Here is a 26,504-nt window from a genome sequence, read left to right on the forward strand (position 1 = left end):
CAACCACTATATACCACGGCATAGTGCCTTTTAATTAGAATGTACTCAATGTGTTTGTTGATTTTAATTAAATTAAACAATTTAAGCAAATGAGATTTTGTTTTGTGGCGCTTGCGGACAATTATTAATACAAGACTATATTGCTGGCTGAGCATATTGAAAAAATTAAAAGAATTAAGAAGCATCCTAGTGATGTTTAGGTAAGGGCAGTCTGTAATGTTGGTCCCTTTCCTAAAAAGACATTCATTGACGGTCTTTATTCTGCAAACATTTATACAGCACCTTCAAGGCCATTTCTCAAGGCTAAGTGTGTGTATGAAAATGAAAAAGACCCGTTTCCTGTTCTCTGGGAACTCTCCACGGCTAGGATGTAAATGATAGGTAAAAGGATCACTGAAGTAGCTAAATTTGCCTGAGAGCATTAGGTAGGGCATCCCAGGGAGCACGTTCCGAAGAGTCAGCAGCAGTTTAAGAGAAAAGGAGAGGCAATTCCGTCCATCTCCTCTTTCCCATTCCCACTGACCCACCTTTGGATCAGGCCCCCACTGCCTATTTGGGAATTGCTGCAGAGCCTCCTGCCTAGTTTTCCTGCCCCCACCTCCTTGGTGCCCACTGCATGGCTTCTATAATGAGTTTTCTAAAATAGGAATATCACCTTATCATTTCCCTGCTTAAAACCCGTCAGTGTTGGTGCTGGGGAAGGAAGTGTTCATCCAGGAAATCCTCGGGATAAGGGCAGAGGGGCTGTGTGTGCAATGCTGGTGATTGAGCAGGGACAGGAAGCAGCAGATTCTCTGGAGAGGGCAAGCTTCAGAGAGGTGGGGGAGGATTCCGGGAGGAAATGTCAAAATGGGAGAAGTGGTCAACAGGGACACTGTTGGAGAGGAGGAAGTGTGAAAAAACAGGATTTAGCAAATATGAAGGTCATTGGCAGTTTAGCTATAAATAAGGGTGGTTTCAGGAGAGGTTTAGAAATGAAAGCCAGACCACCTGGGCAGCTTCATAGAGTGGAAGCACTTGCCTGGGCTTTGGAGTCAGACAATCATGGGAAGACAGATTATTGTGAGTTGTGAAGTAAATGTGAGACAGTGTTTAAAGACTAGACTTTGAAAACAGTCTAGGATGAAAGGGAACAAAAAAGATAGGGCAACCAGAGGAGAAAGCAGGCTCAAAGGAAGAATGACTTCTTTCTCTCTTTCCCCTGCCTGCCTCCATCCTCCCTCCCTCCCTCTTTTTCTATCTCTTTTTCTCTCTCCCTCTCAATCCTCTTGCACTGAGAATGGGGAAAATCAGTGCATATTATAGATTTCCCATGCCTTGCAGCCAAGCCCACCAATAACATGCCTATAGTTGAACAAGTTGGATGTAGAGCTCGCTCCAGTGTGGGAGAACATTCACGCTCGGGAGCTACAGGGCCTCTCAGTAGGAGGATGTTACAAAACAATGATAAGATTTGGGCTTGTGTTTGGTGACTTGGGGGAGAGATTAAGGAGATGGGTCTTTGTTCTGGATTAGATGCTGTCAAGAATCATGGTAATTCTATGGTTAAGTATCTCAATAAAGCTTATGTAGAGGGAGGGCCCACTAGAGCGAGGCTAAAGCTGGAGTTGGTGAAGAAGCTGCAGTCACTCGTGTTAGCCAGGAGAGGGGGACGTGTGGTATTTTGGGACCACAGGCAATGGTCTGTGTTCAGATGATTACGCAATGGACTCGTTTATGTCTTGACCCCTCATGGTCAGAGTGGCCTTGTCTGAGATTAGTGTTCTGTGAAATTTACAGAACACCAAGGCCTAGCGGTGACCCCCAGGCCAGTCCTGGCAACACCAAGTCCTCATTGATGGAACCAGGCCAGCTCCTGGGTGTCAAAGGCTGCTCTTCTCTTTCTTGAGGTTGAGAAGAGAATGCCGCTGGCAGTCATTTACTTTTGGGTTTAGAGTTTACAAAGACTTTGGAATCCTAAAGAAGTGGGTTTGGATTGGGCTGTACCTGTGTGACCTTACCTCTCCAGAATCCCTGGCACAAGATACGTGCTCAGTACGTGACAAAAGGAAAGGATGATAGCTGAAGCAAAATTTTAGTCAAAATCAGCAAGTGTGGAATCAAAAGCATAGGTAGCTCTGAGTGGTGGTGCTGTGAATGTTTAAAGGAGTTTCTTTAAATTTCTCTCTATTTTCTAACTTTTGATAGTGAACTTACATTATCTGGTTATAAAGAAACAACCCAGGTTTCCCGTAAAGAGCACAGATGTGAAGTTAGACTTATGGAGGAAGAGGGACAACACTGCAGAAGCAGGTGGAGCAAATCATTTCTCAGGAACTGAGGGGAAATTCTTAATTGCAACCCCATGTCTCCTCCTGGGTGAGAACTTGCTTGACTTTTTTTAAAAACATAATTTCTATTTGTTGGGTCATATTTATTTGTTTAAATACTTATTTCCCCCAACTGGTAGCTTCTTGAGGGCAGGAACTATGATTTAATTTTTGGTTTCCTTAACACCTAACAATGCTCGGCGCAAAGCAGACACTCAATAAATGTTTGTTGAATAGTTGACTTAACTATTTTACAGTTGGAACATTTCCTTCCTGAAAAAAATTCCTTAACATTGAAACTTTGCTATGGAATGTTCTGAGGCAGTGTGGCTGTTACCAAAATAATGTTCCTTGCACCAGTCCCAGCTTGTAAAATATATGTACCACCATACTAACCAAAATCTGAAAGTTGTTCACAGGTGTTCATAAATTCTGATGAGTCCCCTAAGTGCTCTTGGAACATATACCGGCTCAGGGATTTTAGCTATTCACCTTGAATTCTCAGGCCCTATATCATTGTAAACACATCTCCAGCTGAGTTCTGCTGCCATATCACAGTGCAGACGAGGAACCAGAATTTTCTTGTCTCCAATCCAGGTGAAGTAAGCTGTATACTTCCAATTCTTTTGAAAGTGAAGGATGTTTTGATTCATTCGCTAGCAGTAAAAAATTTAAAAAGTGAATTTATTGACCATTCAGTTCTCATCAGGGATCACTGAATGCCTACTGTGGGCCAACACTGTAGGTCTTGGGAAGTATGTGTAAAGATCTTTGCTCTCACGAGCCGACATTCCAGTGAAGGGGAGAGAGACAATAAACATAACACATAATCATCAAGTAAAGGTGGTAAATGCTGTGGGGAAAAAAAAAATTAGAGCCGAGTAAGACTGCAGGGTTGGAGAGAGAGGGAAGAAGCAGACAGGAATTTTTAATAGGGTGGCAGATAAGTCAGGTAGGCCTCACGAAGAAGGTGACATCAGAGCAAAGGCCTAGAGGGAAGTAAAGGAGTTGGCCATGGGATATCTGGGGGACTGTTCAAAAAGGTCACTAAGCAACTTTGAGGACAAGTGTGTTTTGTAAACACCGTTAGAGGTAATTAAAGCAAAAGACAGAGGTGATTTCAGAATGGAATGAAAATCTGAAAGAAATTAGGGGAAATCAGTCTTTAGAAGGAATTATTGAACAACTAGGGAAGAACTGCAGACCTAATAAATATCCTTCTGAATCCCATAAAATGGGTGCTGTTGGAAATTAATGTGATTATGTGGTATATGTGGACTGCGGATGAGGAATAATGTTTGAATTTATGCTATGATCATAGAATTGTAGACTATCTGTAGACTAGTGATGAAGCCAAGAAAGTTAACTTGAGAAAATACACACTACTAGTGAATGGCAGGTCTAGAATCCGCATCTCTGGATTCACAGCCCGATGTTGATTCATTATATCAAGTAGATTCTTAAATTTAAAAACTTAGAAATTAAATGCCCTCAGGAATGACAATCTCAGTAAACAAGATTTATCACCACTGCCTTAACTCCCTGAACACCCAGGAGATGATGCCCGTTTTTGGATACCTTGTAAATCCCCAGGGTTAAGGCAAAGCGGCAAGCCTGAAGCTGTTGTGAGCACACGAGCACGGCAGTGGTTGGTCTAGCAAAGTACACAAGCCTTGGTGAGGATGGGGCAGGGAGAATGATGGCCTGTGTATACTCTTTGGCCTGTGAGCCTCTTGGCATACCCTCTTCAAACACACACATTGATTATTCAGCAAGGCCAGATGGCAGACTTAGCAGCCTGACAGGAGCCGTGCCCTGTGGTGCCCCCAAAGGGTATGTACCATGTATAAACCACGCTGAATTCTCTGTTGTTGGGTTGCTGGAAGTGGATATAACCAAAGGTAAATGTTTTATGTCAGAACGAAAGGAGTCAGGTTTACAGTTGGAGCAGAAAACCTTGGCTTCTTTCTGCCAGGCTCAGCAGTTTTTGGCAGTTCTTAAACTCTTAAAACACTGAGTGGTAGAAAGTATGGATATATTCTCTAAAAGCCATTTGGATCATGGTGGTAGGCAGTGTATACACTTCATTCACACCCCAAATTCTGACATTTTTTAATCTTTTTTTTATTATGAGTTGATGAAAGTACACTTAAACTATCTGTGAGATGAAAAAGAAATTAATAAGCCCATAAAGTAAATGAGTGTTTAACCTACTTAAGAGATATTTTCCAGCACTTTAGGAATACCTTTCACACTGAAATATTGTATGAATTATAGATCAGGTCTACCAAAATCTTCCCTTGACTATGTTTATTGCCCAGTAGTTTATATATAAAATATAAATTCTTTATTAATTCAGACTTGTTTCTCTCTAATAGTCAGAATTTGGGTTTTTATTATATCTTCTTCAATGACTGAAGGGAAACATAACGAATGATATGTTTCATTTGAATTTTCTCAATATAAAAATATTTGCTGGCCAAAGACATCGCTTTTCCCTGTGGCTATTTTGTAGTGTAAATTTCAGTTTAGCAGTTATCACTCCTGTTCGTGGCTTTGTCATTCACAAACAAAGGGAGCTGAATTAGGAGATTCAGGAAAACCATCTAGGAATCCCCAATCTTGCTTTGCGTTCTCCCATCATGGGAAGGCTCCAAAGCCCTCCTGGGGCTATGGCAGGCATGAGTGTCCTAAGCGAACCTGAAGACAGGCAAGCTGTCCTCGTGGATGACTAAAGACTAATGTGGCCACAGTAAAATTCCTTGCTGCTGGTTCTGTGTGGGTCCAACTCCTTTTTTAATTTCCTAAAGAATGATGTTTTGGACTGGTTCTGTTCTGTTTATCTCAAGGTGATTGAACATAGATTTAAACAGCCTTCTTTTCAGTTCTGAGGGCTATATACATTCCCACTTGACAGCTTCATCTAGTCCAAAGTCAAAACACCAAAATTTATGCCTGAGAAGAATTTGACATTGAGTTCCTTTGGAAGCCCATAGAAATATACTTCCTATTCATGCTGCTCTATAATCTGCTTGATTCCTGCATATTTTGAAGGAGAGAGCCTAAGTTTGGATCTGTGTGGATACTGTGGGGGAGAGGGAGGCAAAGGTGTCACAAACACACATAAATTCCAATTTTATTTTGGCCTGTGAAATATTGTTTCATAAAACTCTTCATCCAACCGTATTTTTAATGTACCCATCAAGATTTAATTTTTTAATATTATAGTTAGTAAAGATTTTCATAATCATGTTTTTAATAGTTGGAGTCCATTAATATTAATTAACACATATTGTGCTGTGTCCCTGGTGGGCATATGTGGAGCTCTGTAGCAGAGGCATGGGAGTTGTGTGGCAGTGTACAGCAGTTTCACATCCTGTTCTTAAACAGCTTATAATAGGAATACAGTGATCCAAACCTAAAGAATACGGATCAAAACACATTTACAAAAGAGAATAAGTTCAGTGGAGCGGCACTCGGCTTTTTGTGCTTTGACCCCAACTCCTCCCATCTCCTCTGAGACCTTGCTCCAACTGTTCTGACCTCTCCTCCTTGTATCTTCAGTCTCTTCTTCCCTGGCTCTTCCTCCTCAGCATTTAAACATGCCAAAGCCCCTCCTACTTTGAACAAGAATTCCATCTTGTCTACCCCTCTGGCCATCATTGTGTCTCATGCCCCAGCTTCTGGAAAGAGCCATGTGTTCTCCTCAGCTCCTCTCCTAACCCCAGCTGTCGGGCCTCTTCTGCCACCACTCCACAGAAAGGGTCATCCTTCACGTCACCCAGGACCCTCTAGGTGACAACCACTCCGAAGGACTCTGCCCCTCACTCTCCCTGAATCCTAAGCTCTCTCTCAGTTTCCTTAATCGGTTCCTCTTCATACGTTGTACATTCTGGGGTTGGCAGTGATTCTGTCCTCTGGGTGCTTTCACACTTTTATCTTGTCTCTGATGATCTCATTCATGCCCATGGTTTTCCTCTTGTGAACTCTATTCTCCTGCTGCTTACTCAGGCAATCAGTAATGCAAAGAGGTCGAGAGCATGGCACATGTACACCTAGGTTTGAATTTCTGCTCTGGCACTTTCTAGCTCTCTAATCACCTGAGTCTCAGTTCCCTCATCTGTATACTAGGGAAAATAATAGTGCCAACCATTTTGGCAGTCTCATACCATTCCCAAGAGCCTAGCACACTGTTATTTCCCTCAAGGAACTTAGTAAATTTGTGAAGATTAAATGCAATCATGAAGTGCATAGCATAGTGGGTAGCACATAAATATCTCTCTTATTACTGGGCACTTCCATTTGGACACCCTTTTTGTACCTCAAACTCAACACACTCTAAACTGAACTTGACAATTCCTCTAATCTAGACTCCCTTTATTGAAGTTCTGGTTAGTGAGTTCATAATCAACCCAGTCACTAAAACCAAAACCTAAGTAACATTTCTTTGCTCCTTCCTTTCTGCCCTCCATGTCTGTATCCAAGAGATCTCAGTAACTCTTAAACCAATCATTTTCTTTTCAACCCTTCTGCCATTGCTTTGGTTCAGGCCTTCCATAATCTATGAAAATGCTCTTTCATAAACACAAACCTCACCTTACTCCTAGCCTCAAACCCTAAAACTTTCCCCAACTGCCTTAAGAGAAGTTAATACCCCTTAGCCTGGCTTTCAAGGCTCTCTGTGATCTGGCCCCACCTCTGTCTTTAACCTCATCTCTGCGTTTAGGCTATCCCCCACTTTCCCATGCCCCTCCTCCCCAAACACTCTACTTCAGCTGTAATAAGCACTTACAGCTCACCAAACAAGTCTTGCTGTCCCCTACCTCTGGAATTCATATATATTCTAATTCCTCCTCCTTGAATACCCTCCTCATTACCTTCTCCTTTGTCTAGGTGGTCAAGTGAGACTCATCTTTAAAGATCCAGTTCTTCTTCCAAAATCTAATGTCATGCCACCTTGCATTCACTATTAAATTTAGTTCACTGTATAGTATTGTAATGCATTTACCTCTCAGTTTTTACTACTGTACTTTTAATCCCTTGTTCTCTCAAGGACTAGATCATTTTTATATTTAAAAAACCTAGTACAGTATGTAGCACTTTGTAGGCACTCAAATATTTGTTGGAGGAAAGAATGAACCACATAGAGTAGGTATAGCTTTCCAAAATTGTTGAATTACTGTAATGCCTTTATTTGCTGGCCAACCTGCACCTCCTGTGCCCCCAGCAATGTGTTCACAACTGCATTTAGGCATTATGCACTTCTGCATTTATGGACTTTATTAGGAACAGCCCTACAAAACCCACAGTTGTATGGATGTTATTGCAGATGATGTTCGCTATATTGCTCAGTGTCCCCTTGATAGGAAACCACATGAAAAACTTCTCTCAAGTCCTGAAGTAACTGTCCTCAGGGTACCTGCCATCAGCATCCTTCTCCTGAGCAATATGTGCTCTTTTCATATCATGAACTCTTCAATTTCTGTAACTTTATAGCTTCAGGCCCAAGCTTTAGACCTCAGGGCATGCATCTTGCATACTTATCTCATCCCTGAATGTATTTTTTGTACTCTCATTTGTCATCAGCTTCAGTTTCTCCACTCTATTATCTATTCAGCTGTCTCCATTTTGGGGGAAAGCTGCCTTAAATCTATTTTAGAACAAGATGAATTTTATAATTTATTTTTTTTGTATGTAAAGGAAAGTCACAAGGAATATGAAGTCAAGCGAAAGGAAGAAAAGGACATCTGCAAGTGAGTGGGAGAGGAGGGACCAGAGGAGAAAATTAGAATTTTCCTATAACAATTGTTTTAGCAATAATACTGTGCTGCCACTATCAGTACCTACTCAGCGAACATGTTTGGAGCATCTGTGTGCCTGTGTTCAGTATTGGAGATTCAGAGACGGACAAGATATAATCACAGGGGTTCACAGTCCAATTAGCTCTAATTTCTACTCTGGCCTTTAAGACTGTGACTGGGATAATGCGAGGATACCTTTCCCCAAAAGGGAATCTTTCCCCAGCCCATGGGAAATTAAGCTTTGTACTTAGGGTACAGACTAAACTTCTGTGGCAAAATATCTCAAACTATGGGTAGCTTAAATGGATTAGAAGTTTATTTCTCAGTCATGAGACAGGCCAGAGGTAGGTGATCCAGGGCTGGAAGGGTGGCTGTACCGTACACAGCATGTAGCTTCCATCTCTGGGGGCCAATCGGGCTGCTCCAGCGCTCACTGTCTCCTGGCAGTAGAAAGGAAAAAGGGCCAGGGGAGCCCTTCTTTAAAGTGATTCAATCACATCTACTCACATCTCTTTGACCAGAACTTAATTCATTGGTCACAGGAAGCTGCAGGGGGAAGGGTGGGGGCTGAGAAATGTAACTCAACCTGGAGCTGCAAGTCCAGTTAAAATAGAGAAGGGAGCAATAGATATTGGTAGACTTCTAACAATTTCTTCTAACACCAGCAACTCGGTTTTTGCATATGGTTATTGTGTGATGATGACAATGATGATGATGCTCCTAATGGCTTTCCTTCCTACCTTTGAATGCTATTTACAAGACATCTGTGTTCAGACTTCAGGTCAAGCTATACCTGCTTTTCCTCTCCACTGCCCCATCTGTGACCTTCATCTCTTCAAGATCTCAAAGTCTAAGATTAAAAACAAATAAAAATTATTACACAGTAATATTTTAAAAATTCACATGATATTTTATACTCTGATTTTTCACTTAAAGCCATTTATTTATATCATAGACACATTTTTGAAAAACGTGGCTATCTCCCCAATAAAGATGGGGGAATGAGCATGGTAAGACAATGAATGACAACTTTTAGTGTTTATTGACAGCTTAGGCTAGAATAAATCTTACCTGAAAGGTTCTCTGTCTCCCAGTCATAGGTTCTAAAGATATATTTTTGTTTTGCTCTTGTTCCATTCATTTTCAAATATGAGAGATGCTAAGTTGTTAAGAGACACAAATCAAATTGAGGTGGGAAATGGGAGAGGGAGTGAAGAGAAAAAGATTTCCTAATATTGCTGCTGGTTCTTTGTATAATTTAGCTATCTTTAAATTTTAAGTAATCTTTTATACTGATCATAAGTATATTCCTGAACAGAGGGAGAACTATTTTCACTCTAAATTTATAACATTTTTGGAAGCTTAATTATCATTCGTGAAGGTCAAATGGTGTTTTATTGCAATAAAATACAAAAAAAAGTAATAAAGAAATTATTCCTGGGGAGCTGAAAGTCTAGGTTCATGGCTCATTAAATGGTAACTTTATAGACCGTGTCTAATTTGTCATATTTAGCTTTGGAAGTTTAATACATTTAAATTTCAAATTAGGTGAAGAGACACCTGAGGCAAAACTACCTAGGGCCTTTTAATTCCAAAATGATTCAAGAGATATATATTTCCTGTAACATAATACCGTTGGTTGTAAGAATTTCCTATCATCACATATATGTAAAGTGCTTACCTGATTGAAAGATTTTTTTTAAGTAATCGATGATATTAATACAAAGCTCACTAACCACTTCACATGTAATCTGGAAAAAGATTTGTTTAGGCATCCCTTTCTTTTTTCTGCCCAGCATGTTGAAACTCTCTTTCTTTGTACTGGATAATTTGTTAAACAAATATACTGATACTTATTTATCAGTATTACTGTATTTGGGGAGGTCACAGGATTACTTAAAAGTTCCCTTCCAAAATAAGTCCGTTAAAAGAAAAGCAAGTTTGTTGTAAGAATAGACTTCGAGGGCTTATACACGACCTCATTCTTTGAATGTGCCTCTTCTAGGCTGCTGTGATTTCATGAGATGCTGGTGGGCTCAACTTGTGAAGGAACATAAATCTTTTTAAAGATGAAGCTTTTCTTGACTTTTAGCACATAATTTGTCTCTTGGACAAATTGAACTGATAATGGAAGAATTTTGCTTCAATTTAATATGGAGCAACCAAATCCAAGATTATGGTATTTACAAAAAAACAAGTCCAATGGTTTAAACTATTGAAGTATGATGCACAAAAAGTATAACTGTGAATTCTAAGATCCAAATGAAGTCACAGAAGCTAATAAAAAATTAGAGGCATTTGCTACATGTTTAAGTTTATAGAAACTTCTGATCTTCCATTTTATCTACAAAGCTTGACTAGTGCCATCTTGATTAATGCCAGTCTTGTAAGGGTAAATTGTAAATTAGAATCTGTGAGATGCTCAAAATAAATGGCGATAATAGAGAAAATATGTTTAGTAAATGAAAGGTATCATCATTTACATAGTAACTCTATCTAATGCCAAGCAGTAGATATTCAACATTAGTTGTGTTTGAAAAATTGGAAAAAGAATGATAAATGGATATTTTCATACCACAGTGAAAGTCATATTAATACATACTGAGTGGTGTAGTAATGGAAAATAGTGAGCTATTAAAATAAAATCCCCCCTCCAAATAAAGATATCCCTCAGAACCTATACCTACACTCTTGCAACTCTAGAACCAGCACCACCACACAGCTGTGTTAACATATATGGGCTAAGTGCTGTCTTTCACTTACTTTTCTCAATGTATATTTTTCCTACTTTTGTTTTCAACAAAGAAATAGTAACCATGTTTAAACACCAAGAAGCATATCATTTCTTTGAAAATTTTGTACTGAATTTGCTTTTTTTCATATTAGAGGTCAAGTTTGACCTCCAACCATTGCACTGTTTACAAGAGTTTACAAACTCTTGGTAGACAAGTTTGGTAGAAATTTCATGTTAAGTTGAATTGCCCCACTTCTTGTGATGTGAATTGTTTGTTTTGATGTGAATTGGGTCCTTTCATAGTTGCTACATATAACGATCATTTATCTTCCCTACTCCCTGCATAATTGTCTTTATCAACCTGCATTAGTATGAAGTTATTGTATTCTTTCAGAGCTGTTCCTGTCTCTTTCTTATGCTAGCTCATGGTGATTAGCAAATCATTTCAAGAATAGCACAGCTGAATAAAAAGGAAGTTCTATAGCAATATTTTTTTTCAATCAGATTTTAAACTACTTTCTAAAAACAATGATTCAGGTTTCTTTTATTCTCAACTGTATTGTCTTATCCATCTAAAAATCTGTTACTATCCTCTTTATAAAGTCTATGAAACTCTTAGGAAAATGCATACTGAATCTTCAAGTTATTAGTAGTATTCTACCATCTAGGCAAATGCTGGGCTAAGCAAAGACCAGAATCTCACTAAAACATTTAATTACTGATCTAAAATTTTATTTTCTACCAAAACAAATCATGGTGATGGGTGCTGCTGGAGAGAGAATTTGAAGAACACACAGTGTTTAAATGGCACTGTTTTAGTTTCCTACACTGCTTAAAGCAAATGCCATGAAATGGGTTTAACAATGGGAATGTATTAACTTACAGTTTCAAAGCTAGGGAAAATGTCCAAATCAAGGCATCATCATGGGGATGCTTTCTTCCCAAAGACTGGCTTCCGGCAATCCTTGGCTCCTCTGCCACATGGCAAGGCACATGATGTTGTCTGCCAGTCTCTCCCTTCCTTTCTGGGTTCTTTTGATTTCAGTTTCTTACTTCCATGGCTTTTTCTCTCTTTGTCTGAATTTCATTCTCTTATAAAGGGCTCCGGTAAGAGGATTAAGACCCATCCTGATTGAGGTGGGACACACCTTAAATGAAGTAGCCTTATCAAAAGGTTCACAGCCACAGGAATGGATTAGATTTAAGAAGATGTTTTTCTGGGGTACATAACAGCTTCAGACCACCACAGGCACTATCACAAGCACCTAAACAAATTGAGAAAAATAAATCATGAAGTGCAGGTTTATGAGGGGCTTGACATTCATGAGAACACTTATTACCTGTCTAGTCTGAAAGGATTGTAAATATGCCTAAAACTGAATGTATCCAATTTTTTTCCAGCTTACCTGCTCTCGGGAGATCTGTGATGAACGAAATCAAGTAGATCCTCATTTATCAAAACTTGCCTGTGGCAAATTGCTACCAATCTGAATTGAGTTACTAATTGTAAGATTACTTGATAGTTTTAAAGATTTTGGGGTTTTTCAACTGAAAACAAATCAAAGTATGCCATGCCTTCATTCTTTTTTTTTCTTTCCTATTTTAATTGGTTGAAACATGCCTTCATCCTCAATCCTTTACTGGAAGCAAGCTTTTTAACAGTTGTTTTAGTGAGATTCTATCATTATTCCTACATTCTGTTGGCATGCTTTTACTTTTATTTTTCTCTCTTTATTTTAGCAAAGTAGAATCGTCACTTTAAATTTCCTATTGGCATTTCATATTTACCTGTTCTGTGTTCTCTATGATAACTTTTAACTAAATGGATTCATTTGATGACATTTGGCATACTCCTTTAATTATCAAGATACACTTTAAATTCAATTTCCAATTCTGTCCAGTTACTTGAACCTGATTCATGTTTTACAAAGGACATGGTTTCTATGATTTTTATGGACATTAATTTGTGGGTAAAGATTACAGAGAAGTATGATTATTCTGAATGAGTTTTAGAATTTATGAAAACATGAATTCATTTACCCTTTTTGCTATTCTATTAATACAGGTATTGATGTTACCATCTTGCCTGAGATTACTGACAAATTAATAGAGTTCAGAGTTGATTTGATTTCATGGAGTGACCCAGTATATCCAACTACAGGATATGGTATCCCATGATAATTATACTCTAATTGTAAAACATCTTTGAAAGTTTGACCCCTAACCATTACATTAACAAAATTTACAAGTTACTGGTAGAAATGTCATGTTAAGCAGAATCTCATAATATTATGAGAAGATAAATAATTCAATGTTATCATTTTTCTCAAAAGTAATTTTTTTATGTAATGTAGGGTATACATCCAAAAGTTTTTGTGAATCTAGGAATATCCAGTTTCATTAGCAGCTCCAAGTTAGGACAAAAGGTGAGTTCTTTGTCAAAGTTTAAAGGTCTGTCCAGCCTCAATATTTGGTCTTATGGGCCGCCCCAGTGAAGCTGAATCAGGACCATACATCAGTCTTCTCCGTAGTGACCTGCTCAGAAACAGAACCAGTTCAGCTTCTCTTCCCCATCTCCAAGTCATTCTCCTCTGACAACTAACAGGACCCCCCTCCCTTATTATAATGCTCTGCTGGGCATACCTGTGGCTGTGTGACCTGGTCTTCTTGTCACAACCTCGGAGACACCTGGAAGAAACAGATGCTGTTCCACTTTTCTTCCAGGTGTGTTCTAGCCTTTCTTTCTCTGAGGCCAAAACCCACTTCTTTGGAAACACTTCTCTTCTCTCTCATTCTCAGGAACAAAACTTCCCAGTGTAAGCCATTTGGCAACTTTTGTGGTACCCAGAGTCTGACATGCAGGAGCTGGGACACCGAGCCAAGATGGGAGGTGGATGGAGGAGTCTAGGGTCATTGAAGAGGCAGCGAATCAGTAACAGACCAGCACAAGGTGGACATAAAATCATCTGAGCAATCTGGAACAATGAGTCAGAACCAGGTCAATGACAGAGAAGCAGGAAAGGTATACACGGAGATATGCCACTGAGTAAACACTTGGGAGGTTGACAAATTAGGACCTCTCTGGCAAGCATGCATTTTTAATTTAATAAAGGAAAGAATAAAGACCTGTGTGCCAAATTCACATAATTCAGAAACTTAGTAATTCATCCTTGTTCACAAATATGAGGCAAGGCAGGTACTATCCAAGTGGGAGCAGAATAAATGATGTTGAACTATGTGGTACTTCTACAGGCTACTTATTCTAATTTTTCTGTGATGCATTTATCTCAGTAAATGTGGAAAAGATGGTGAACTTTCTACAGACTTAGAAAATTTGTTTAGATGGCATAAAACTAGATTGATATGGTCATTTCCTCAGAGATGATTAAAATAAGCTTCCCAAGCACAGTACTTAACTAGATTTTGAGCCATTTTTACAACATTCATATGTGACTGTTTTTCAAGGAAATGTGTACTTTTTCTTTCATTAAGTTTTATGTGTACTAAGTGTGTACCTCTTTTTGAGGAAATAATGTTTTGTTATCTCAGACTGGATACTTTTGTTAAAAAATATTGAATTGTGACTTCCTAACTAGTGATTTAAAACATGATTTAATTTGAGTTAAACTAAATCCAGATAGACATTTATTTGATGTTTAAACTACCCAGACCACTTTACTAAAGAATTTTTTTTCAATGTTATGAGTATAAGTTGGCATTTTTCCGAGGTTTGGATATTTAATTGATCATTTTCCAAAATATCAGAAAATATATTATAACTAAGAAATAGCTTTCAATCCATTTTAATATTTATTGAGAGTCTATTACCACCTTTGGCTGGAATCTGGGATAGGCATATTGTCTGCCTTTGAGGAATTTAGTTCTGCTTGGAAGATGTTCCAGTTTGCTAATGCTGCCTTTTTGCAAAACACCAGAAATGGGTTGGCTTTTATAAAAGGGGGTTTATTTGGTTACACAGTTACAGTCTGAAGTCCATAAAGTGTCCAAGGTAATGCATCAACAATCGGGTACCTTCACTGGAGAATGGCCAATGGCATCCGGAAAACCTCTGTTTAGCTGGGAAGGCACATGGCTGCGTCTGCTCCGAAGTTCTGTTTTCAAAATGGCTTTCTCCCAGGACATTCCTCCCTAGGCTTCAGCTCCTCAAAAATGTCACTCTTAGTTGCTTTTGGGGCATTTGTCCTCTTAGCTTCTCCAGAGCAAAAGTCTGCTTTCAAAGGCCGTCTCCAAAATGTCTCTGTAAGCTGAATCTCCTCTCTCAGTTCCTGTGCATTCTTCAAAGTGTCCCTCTTGGCTGTAGCAAGTTTGCTTCTTCTGTCTGAACTTATATAGTGCTCTAGTAAACTAATCAGGGCCCATGCTGAATAGGCGGGGCCACACCTCCATGGAAACCATCCAACCAGAGTTATCACCTACAGTTGTGTGGATCGCATCTCCATGGAAACACCCAATCAAGGAATTACAATCTAATCAACACTAATATGTCTGCCCACACAAGACTGTGGTGATTAAATTGTAATCTAAAATGGCATTTTGGGGGACATAATACATTCAAACTGGCACGGAAGGAAAGACACAATATAGAGAACAGTTCAACATGCTATAAATTTAAGGGCTGGATTGAATGATTAAGACCAGTAGTTTCTAAGCCTGCATTTCATTAGAACCAGCTGGGCAGATTTTAAAAAATACAAATTCTGGGCCTCCACCCCCAGAGATTCTGATTCAGTCGATCTTTTTGAAAAAGCCCTCCTGATACTTATCAGATAGGTGGTCCAGCGAAAGGTGTCATGTATCAAGATGTTTTAGAAAAGGTAGAGATCAGTGTGGACAGATTTCTTGAGATTAAATTAGAGTAAAGCATCTTATAACTTATTCTCTTTATTGCGTACAGGTCTTAGTCACCAGAGTCATTTAAAGTAAAATAGGTAACTTAATTGATGTCTGTGCAGATCTTTTATTACACTAATCTAAACATTGTACTGACTGGTAAATATTTCTAGTTGATAATTCCCATAATATTCCTACATTTAATTTACCTAATATATTTCTCAGTTTTTTGAAGTTCCATATTTTATACATATCAGGGTTTTATTCCCCCTTCTTAACAATTTATTCATGAATATAGACAATCCCTTACATGTAGCTGATTTTGGACATAGCAAGTTACCATAATATTTTAAGAAACAAGGTAAAACAGCAACAAAAATTCCTTTGATCCTAGGCTTTCATTAGGTGCTACAAAATCTCATTTCTTCTTTTTGCGGCTAACCTTCTGAAAAGAGTAATCTATGTAGTAAAGTGTGTGGCCTCTAAGACCAAATAGCCTGGGTGTTCATCTGCAGACTCTGCTTAGCACAGCACCTTGAGAATAAGATTTCTCAATAGGTATAAATTTTATTAGTGTTATTTTGGCCACTCCTTACGTCACTCCCTCCCTCCTGAAACTCTCTTTTCTTTATTTCCACAATGGAAGGCGCTCTTTCTCAGTCTCCTTTGTTAGCTTCTCTTTGTCTACTGGCCCATTAAATGAGTGCTCACTTCCTCATCTCTCTTTGCTTTGTGCACCCTGCCTTCTTTCTGAGTGAATTGGTTTCCCTTAATGATTGCCACCATCTCTTGTGTGATAATGATTCCCTAATTAATATCTCCAGTACTTAATTGTACTGGAGCTGAACTTTACCTCTAAGTCAGCAGTATCCAATAGAAGTATAATGTGAGCCACATTTGTAATTTAAAATATGCCAATAGTCACCTTAAAAATGAAAAAAAGACATAGATTAAGTTACTTTAATAAAGTATTTTATTCCAGGCAAAATATATAAAATATTAAACTTTTCAATTTAATATGATCACTATAAAATTACTGAGATATTTTACATTCCTTTTTTTTTTTGGTACTAAGGCTTCAAAATGTTGTATGTAGTTTACACTTACAGCATATTGGAAATACTTGATTTGCATTAAGATTTCATAAAATTTCTAGTCGAAAAGTAGACTTACATATTTAGAAGTATTCCAATAACTGACCCTGAGTATCAAAAAGTCATTTAAATATCCATCTCAACAATGACAAAATGTATCCATCTTTTTTAGAAAAATTGATTTAACTTTGAAATGAAAGCATATCAGTTCCAAAACTACATCAGTCCAAGTCAAGTAAATTCAATTACTCTTGTGTCATCCTTCTATTATTAACATGGAATTTACAGGGGTATTACGTACATTGAAAATCAACTCCAAAGGTATCAATATCAACAAGGCATTCTTCAGATTTGTCTTCTAGTTTTTTGTAGTCAATTTAGAAAATGCTATCAATTATAATGAAAATCTTTTGTGGGTTGATTCATATTGGAAAAATATGTAAAATCATTATTTATTTTTATTTGGAAAAGTTTCAATTTCCAATATAACTTCTACTATTTTTCCAGCTAGTTTAAAAATTAGCTTTTGCTTTCCTTGTAACTTCAATTTTAGGTCTTTCCTATAAAAGTGTTATGGTGAGAAAACATGTCATTCTGGCATGTTTTTGCTTTTGATTATTGGATAACTCCTTTTATTTCAAAATAATCTTGAGTTAAAAATATTTTTCAGTTCAGTGAATCATTGTAAAACTCAATCAATAAAAATTGGCACAAAACACAAAATCATTAAATTCAATATCTTCTATTTCTTTCAAGAGTTATTTAAACTGGAGATGATTTGAAACATTCATATGTATATACTGAAAGATTTTAACAACAGTATCCATGATATTTTTTATAGAATCTGATTCAAAAAACTGAACATAAGTGTTTTCAATATGTTTCACTTGTTGGTATGAAGCAGTAAGACAAACCTCAGTCTGTTTTAAAATGCTGTTAAGTCTAGTTTTAATCTAACATAGCTGAAGCACTGCCCATCGTAATAGAAACTACCTTTTTCATGTCTAGCAGAAACTCTTCTTTGACAGATGTGAAAGATTTTAAAATGTCTAGGCCATGAGTTCTAATTTTTAGATAGTGAATTGATAGCATTTCCTCATAAATTTGGAAGTTCTTTGAGAAAAAAAATATACCCACAGTGTTAAATGGGGGCAATGTCTCTTATCTAAACCTAACTACTCATCTAAATCTAACAAAAAGTACTTGGATTTTTCAAATTATGAATCAGTCTTTGCTATTGTTAGAAATAGTGAAATAGAAATAGACAGTTATTCAGTGGCTTAATTGAAGATCTTTCACTTTTTATAAAATATCTTTTTTAGACTTTCCTCATAATTTTCAAATAAAATTTCCATAATGAAATAATTTCTTTTACCATATAGCCGGCTAAAAATGATTTTATTTTTTGTGCAAGGAACCCAAGCTGTCTAATAGCTAGCCAAAGTTACAGGTTCATATTCAACTAAAATAATTAATATTTTTTCTTAGATATATATAATTCTCATTTCAAGCAACTAATTTATCCATTTCTATTTTGAATACTGAGAGGAAACTTATCAAATTCATTATGTAATATATGAAAATGTTTCTCAATATTGTCCACTTCATTACATCTAAAACCCTTTTACACAACAAACAGCCTTTTCATTTTGTTCTGCTGCAGCAAATTCAGTTGCTACTCATCATGAAGTTTGTGATCCACTCAATTCTTCATCAGTGGCATGATTGCATTTTAAATTTTAAAACTTATCTTTATGTATTTAATATAAACTCTAAAGGCAATTTAGTTATGTTACACTTAAAATAAGGATTTCAATTAAATTACCAATTATGATTTACATAGGTATCACTGTAACTCAAGCTGTCTGCGTGAAATATTCAAGTAAACTCATTACATTATTACATCAATGCACAGAAAAAGATAATTCTAACTGAATCAATCCACTGACCCCACTAGGCCAATTCTGCGTTTATGTGTAATAATAGAAATGATGTACATGCTCAACATGTGCAGTACCATCATCCAGCAATACCCTACCTGGGGTAGCAGTTCAAATGAAATATAATCCTACCACGTTAATCAAGTTGTGTTTAACAGAAAAAGAAATATTTCACTCTGGTTAGTTTTTAAATTCAAATTTAAATGAAATAAAATAAAACAGTTCCTCTGGCACACTGGCCACATTTCAGGAGCTCAGTAACCACAGGTGGCAAGAGCCTGCCACACTGAACAGCACAGCTCCAGCTGGATCTCCACTGGGATCCCTCGCCGTAACTCCAGTTCCACATCTACACCCCCTTACTCTGCTCCTCACCTGCATGCCCTCTCTTTGCTAATAGTGCCAGTCAGCGAGGCCAGAAACCTGGGGCTCATCTTGGACTTCATCTTCTGCTTTACCCCCAGCCCAGGTGGTCACTCGATGTTATCGGTTCTATCTTTTTACACCGTTCCATCCTCACGCCACCTTGGTTTAGTCCTGATCTTTTTTTTTTGTTACTAAAATGGCTTCCCAAGAGGTCTCTCTGTTTCCTGCCTTGCCGCATTCCACCACCATCGCCCATTCTCATGTTGTCACAGTGCCCTTTCTTAAGATGCATGTTTGAACGTGCCATTCCTCTGTTCACACGTTCCCAGATTATTACGCCTTGGTATTTGTTTTCATGATCTTTTTCTCTCAGTCTCTCCAACGTCACCTTTTCGGCTCTCTCCCTTCATCCAGTCATGCTGAATTTGGTGTAGTTCTCCCAAAAGACCAGCCTCTCTTGCTCTTTATGCCATTCCACTTTTACTCCGGAGAGAAGCCTCTCTCCCCTCCCTTACCCCCTCCTGGGCTCCTCCTACTAGTCTTCAGAACTCAGCAGAGAAAGCCTATCTGGGAAGCATCTCCTGACACCCTGCGTCCCCTGGTCAGGCTAGATTCAGTACCCTCCCATGTCCCCTCACCCCAACCCCAGCACCTTTGGAGCACTCGGTCATGCACTTACTACACTATATTGTAACTGTCCCTGTCAGGCCACAATCTCTGAGGGCAAGAATGGTGTATTTGTCTTATTTCCCTAACACCCAGCATAATTCCTAGCATATCATGGGCACTTAGAAAGGGCTTTGGCATAGCCATAAATTATCACATCACAATTATGCTGTGTGTTTCAAGGAATACTTGACTAAACCTGTATAAAAAATAACTCTCCTTTGTATCTTGGCTTCCATTCTTCACTCTAGGAGTAATTCATTACTCTTGAATATAGCAACTAAAGATAGTTGGCTATCTTATTTTAGCATGCTCATTAGAATTCTCTTTTTATTCCTTTAAAAATGGCTCCAAACGTGATTTCTTCAGTATGACCTAAATTTTTTAACTGTTCTTATGATTATTACTGGATTTTGCTCCTGTTATTAATCAACCATCTCTCCTTTTTTCTCTCTCAATCCAGCTCCAACAGAGGCTACTGTGCACCCACATCTCGGTAAGCATTTATGACCCTGATGTCATCAGTCTTAGTGCTTGAACTACTTGTTTCACTGCTCTGGCTGGGTGGGAAGATGTTACAGAAGTGAAGAAACTCTACCCTCCCTGACTCATTGATTATTCACTGACCACAGGCTCAGGTACAAATGATCCTTGAACACAGAACCTCCCAGAGTGGCGATCTGCTGCCCAGCTGGGGCTGCAGCAGACAGTTTCACACCTGTTAGTAGCCTCACCTTGGTATCCTGGTGGGTGTGAAGCCGACTGCCCTTTTGCTGGAGTGTCTAATGCTGACTTTTCCCCAAGCCCCTAAAACCACCATAGATGGTAGAGCATGGAGGCAGTGGGTGAAGAGAGGCACAGTGGATCATTTCAGATTTGAGATTTCTGCTCAAATTAGTACTGGGTTGTAAAAAAGATAACATGTTCTTTTCCTCAAAAGCTGTCTAAATAACTATCTGTTTTTCTTAATTGCACCATGTAAACAACCAGCTCTCATTTTCCTGTGATCTTTTTGTTGTGTCATGTAGCTAGTAACCCACAGCTCTTGAGGCAGGGTTGCGTAGTGGCTAAGAGTACAGATTCTGGGGCCAAACTGCCTACGTTTATCTCACCTCTACCACTTACTAGCAGTGTGATGTTGAGCAAGTTACATAACTCTCTGTGCCTCAGTTTCCTCATCTGTAAAGTGGAAGTAATAGTAATACCTGCCTCATAGGGTTTTTATTACGATTAAATAAATTTGTATCTGTAAAATTTATAATCAATGGTATACATATGTTTGGAAATAAATAAAGGCATGAACAAATAACCCTGAGACTACCAATAGCCTTTGTCAGACATTCTCTAGAAAACAAGTGATCTTTAAGAGTTAAATTTCTCATTTGTGTCAGTGAAGACTTATTTTAAAAGCAACTTCCTACACTACACTACTTAATAGTAATGAAAAGAACTCATCCTAGCTGGTTCTGGCCTTTTCAGATGCCTCTCACTGTGAGACTTCTAGATAGGTCAGTCATTTGTCTCTTGGGCTTTTCCTTTCAACCCGTAAACCCAATTAAATTATTTTCCTCTTTGGAAAATCTGCCTTGAGAAACTCTACTTTTATGTAATGCTACAGCTTGGGGCTCTTCTTATTTGGCATACTAACGAAAGTACTTAGAAGCATGCCTTCTGGCAGCCGAGACAGGCTGGTGACCTGCAGTGGCTGGGTTGGGTATTTCAGAGAGCTGCACCCTGTAGGCATTTCAGGCACTGTGTCTAATCGCTGAGAGGCATCATTAAATCACTCCAGTGCGCAGAATAAATCACAGCGTTCTCTCCTGTGTAAATCCATATTCTACCGCTTCTCCTGCCTAAGGCTTCGAGTCTGAGCAGCCAGTTCTCTCAATGCACGCTGATTCACTGGTTTCCAGTGACTTCATTATGTGCTTACCTGCTGAGATACTTGTTACAAAGGAAAGGGCCCAGATAGCAATAGGTGGCGATGTCACCAAAGAGAACTTGAAATTATGGTTCCTGAGATTTGGAGGTGATTTTCATTACCTGGTGACGTCAGCAAATTATTTTTCAGTGTACCAACATATATATATATATATATATATATATATATATAAAATGATATAAAATATCACCTTTGGAAGAAACACAAAAAAATTGGTTGCTTTTTTGTTAATCAGATGATACAGTTTTAATTTTTCCAGAAGTCATGTGTTAACCAATTCAGACAAAATTGTAAATGCATACAGAATTTTGATTAGTTGAAACAAACTCCCTCAGCAAACTGTGGAAATCAGATGAGAGGATTTTTTAAGTAGTAGATTCATTTTTTACAACCTGAATAGAAATAATTTTAATTTCTCACAATCTTAAAAAAGCTACCCTCATATTATAGCTGGCCATGAAATTGTTTTTGCTTGTGCACCCTCTGCTCAGTGGAAATTTCATGTTCTTTACAGTTTAAGAAACCATTTTTTGCTCTTGGTCTGCCCAAAGTTCTTCTAGATCTTAAATATGGGTGTGTAATACAATTTCAATTATCGTGATAATGTATTTAAAACCATGGATGATTCCTCCTGACTTCTAAGATGACTTTATTTGGGGATTTTACTTATTTATAGGGATAGTTTCCCCTATGCAATTATAGAATTTTTCTTTAATAAATTAAAACACATTAAATTTTTTAAATGAGTGAACATAGGGAATGAGAGAAAGAAAGCCAGGATAGGAGGGAAAGAAAAAAATGGGGCAGTAAATACCAGCAACTTTAGCTAAAAATAAATAGCCAGAATGTTCCTGCCCTTCCATGCTTCGAAATGAATTAGACGTTAAATCCATTCTGGGCAGTTTCTTGCCCAGCTGTTGATGAGTTTGTGGGGGGCCATAAGAGACAAGTCCTACGTGGCCTCTCTGTAGATTAGAGTTGCCTTCCTGTCACCCCTGCTGATGACAGTTTGGTGTAGCTTTCTCCTTGGGAGCTCTGGCTTCCAGACTGCTAGGTGTCTAAACAGGAGAGAGCCTTTACCCTTGTCTCTTAGTAGTTTAGGGAGAAAGTAAATATAATCACCTACTCAATTAAAATTTAGTTTTAACTTAAAATACTGTTATTCTGAGTGAATATAGTATGGTGACACTATTGTTTAGCAAAATATATTGTTGAGGTATAATTTTTTCTAAATGTTTCTTTTAGCTGAAATACATAGTGACAGTATTATCCTACGAGATGACTTTGACTCCTACCACAAGCTGGAATTGAATCCAAAGTTATGGTAAGTTACAGGAATGTGCCTCGTTTTGGTTTGTTGTATGCAAGGAATGATACTGATTGCTCCCTTAGAAGCAGTTATTTAAAATTAAATTTCTCTTTGGCACTAAGGTGTCAGTGAAAATTGTTAAACTATGGAACTGGGCTTAATGTTGACTGCATAATGTCTATTTTTTTTACTTCTTTAAGAACTGACTCTAGGTGCCCTTCAAAGCCATAAGGTGTGGTTAGATGTGTTCTTCAGTAGTTCTAGCTAATAGAAAATATCTATGTCAAATGAAAGAGGGAAATGATTTACCTAAAATGACAGATGATTTGGGTTATATTTCCAAATAATTTCTAAGTTTTTGGGAGCACCTCATTATTTATTCTCCAGTCTCTTCTTGGAAAACTATTTAGATTTGACCCTCTGGGAATTTTGAGAGCAAAGAAATAATGAACCAAAACTCATTCATTAAAAACTTGTTGAATATATAAATGGATGCAGGAAATCATTGGCAATTCATTAAATTTTTGCTACAATCAATCAGCATAGTTTGGGGGACTATCTGAGTTTGGATTTTCTGTTTGCATAGACAATTAAGAGTTCAAAATAGAAATGTTAATGTAAACTTTCAAATTGGAACCAAAATCCAAGCAGTACTCAGAACTAAAAAGAGAATGACAATTTTATCCTTGAATGCCAGCATATGATATTCATTCCTGGTTCTGTTTATTTTACTTCTTCAACAAATATTAGTAATAATTATTCTATTTATTTAGTAAATTAAAAGGTATATGGTTCCTTTTCTCAAGTGACTTATAGTTTAGTAAAGGAGACCCTAAAAACACATTTTTTAAAAAACCTGTAATCCAGGATAGAAATCCCTAAGGATGATAGAGAGGTACATATAACACTTTGAGTTGGGGGTTATCAAAAGAGTTTCATGGAGAAAATTGCCCCAGACCTGAATGTTGATGACATATTGGTATACAGTGTTGGTGTTTAATACAAAATAAAGAAACTTTTATGTGTTTTCTAGAAAGAAATATAGATTAGAATATAGAAAAACCTATGATCAAACTAGACAGTCACAAAGTTTGTAATTTATGTACCATTTAAAGCAACAATTTATCAATAGAACTTGGCTTTTCTACAAATATATCCTAAATATACGTTTCTTTAAATAAATTGAAAATCTTTAAGAAAAGGCAAAATATTTTATAAGCACATCTTTTATCCTTGAAAAATTATCTACTTCTCCTGACATTTGGCTTTTTATATCCCAATAATATAGATGTTATCAACTAATCTGTTTCTTTCAAGGCAAGTTCATTGCTGTCAAGCTAATTTATTTTCTTCAGTGAATTTTCTTGACAAATACAAAATGTGACTTTTATGTGGTCCAGATTGTTGTGTTTTAAATCAATAAAATGTAATTGATTTTGTTTCACCCATTTTTATGACTGATCTGAAATATGCTTTCTTGACCAAAGTTATGGATTTTATGTCTCCTGTACTTAAGCTCTGGTTTTTCCTACTTCTTTAAATACCTTTCTTTCTAACTTTAAAAAGCCAAGTGTTCCTATCTTATATCAAATGTGTCCCAGAGTAATTTTAATTTATCCCTTGTTACCCACAATCTCCTTTACTTAGCCTTGGTAAGATTTAAAACACACACACAGGGAGCCTCCCATTATTTGTGAGATGACTTTACCACAAGGTGGCAGAGGCTCTGTGGGCAGGCCAATTTTTGTTTGACTTTTGAGTGAGCCACCTTGAGAAAAGCAAAAAAGCTACTTCACCTTGTCAGTAAAACTCTGAGACTCAGTTTTATCCTCTCAGCATTCCTTTAAGGTTTGATGAGTTAATGTGTCTGAAAAGGTCTGGCACTGTGCCTGATGTGCTGTAGGTGCTACATACAGGTTAGCCCCCTCCTTCCCTTTCTCCCTCTTTCCCTCTTCTGTTTCTCTTTCCCTCCTTCCCTTCTGCTCTTCCCCCTACATCCTTCCCTCCTTCATTCCTTCCCGCTCTCCCTCCCTCCCTCGTTCCCTCCCTCCAGTGGTTTATTTGCACATTGGGTCACTTGTCTCCTCAAAGCCAAGGTAGAACCAAGAATCATTACTATTAAAATATTCTTCAGCTAATTGCTTTAACTGAATCCCCAAGTCTTCCTTCACTGTATTTACATCAAAAATAAACATCAAACTAAATATATGTGTATTATACAATATATACTTATTTGTATTAATTTTAATTTATAAATATTATAATATATTAATGTAAATGAAAATGATATTATGGCAAAATTACAGAGAAAAAAAAGAGGATATTTGATGCCTTGAACCCCTTTAAACTTCCTAAAGTCAGAAACGAATACCCAGTATAAACTCGGATATCCCAGTGAAATATTTTCAGTAAAGTTACAAAACCCTACTTTGTTTGGGAAACTTAGGCAGTTTTTTACTCTACCAAAGCCTCTGTTTTCTTAGTACACATTTTGTCACACAAGTTTCACTCTGTATAATATTTTCTTTGATTATCTTTACCCCCCTGGGGAACGTTATGGCAATGTGGGAAGGAGAATCATTGCCAGCAGTTCCCATGCTTCTGTGCCACTGCCACTCTCCACAGATAGTAGCAAAATGCCTGGGTGTGCTGTTTGTGCCCAAATTCCCGTGCCCAAATATGTCACCAAATAATTTGCCATTAGAGAAAAATGCACTACTTATATGAGCATGTTTCTCTCATGGGGTTCTGAAAGCTTCATGTGCATTATTTAATTTGTAATTTTTAAGGACAAGCAAAAGGAGAAAATAAGAAACTGAAGTTATGTCTGTGTGTGAAATGCTGGTGAAGTAGATCAATTAAAAGTTAAAATTCTCTCACAACTTACTGACTTCCATTAACTTCACTTAATGAAATGAAATTTTTTTTTTTACCTTATTTCTTGTAATTCTCCGGTATCTAAGTTTTCACCTCATGTACAAATGATTGTACTTAAACCACAAGGGTCATGAAACTGACTTTACTGTTATTATGAATAAACATGCCGGCTAAGTTACTATTCCAAGTATTTGAAGGCAGTTATAATAGAACCAAGAAGTTACTTTTTACATCAATTCAGTACTGAAAGTAGTATCTGTCTACTTAGTTTAAGTACTTGATTTGATTGAAAAATTAATAAATGTACTTGGTGAAAAGTACATGCAAAAATATAAATAAGAAGTGAGCCCTCCTCCCACACTAGATACATATTCCCTTTCTCCAGAGGCAACAACTGTAAGCAGTTTCAGTTAGTCCTTCCAGAAATTTTTTATGCTTGCATAGTGTGGCACTTGTGAATTCTGTTCACAAGCTTCAGTATCAAAGAAACCAAACTTTCTTTATCTCTTCATAACCCAATTTAATGTATTTTTATTGTCCTGTTTCTACCAAGTTGGTAGAAACTTAATTGCAGTCAATTCTGGCGTAGCCTTTCCCATTTTTTGGTGTTGTGGC

At 37.5% G+C, this 26,504-nt stretch overlaps 1 protein-coding gene across 1 annotated transcript in view; it reads left to right on the forward strand.

Moving 5' to 3' along the window:
* RELN (reelin) overlaps window positions 1-26,504 on the forward strand; it is a 520,858-nt gene that overhangs the window by 239,978 nt on the left and 254,376 nt on the right. The window contains 2 exon segments of the mRNA XM_037837769.1: window positions 20,225-20,257; window positions 22,949-23,027. Coding sequence (XP_037693697.1) covers window positions 20,225-20,257; window positions 22,949-23,027 — 112 coding nt within the window.

The sequence above is a fragment of the Choloepus didactylus genome, chromosome 5, assembly GCF_015220235.1.
Source record: "Choloepus didactylus isolate mChoDid1 chromosome 5, mChoDid1.pri, whole genome shotgun sequence".
Lineage (NCBI taxonomy): Eukaryota > Metazoa > Chordata > Mammalia > Pilosa > Megalonychidae > Choloepus > Choloepus didactylus.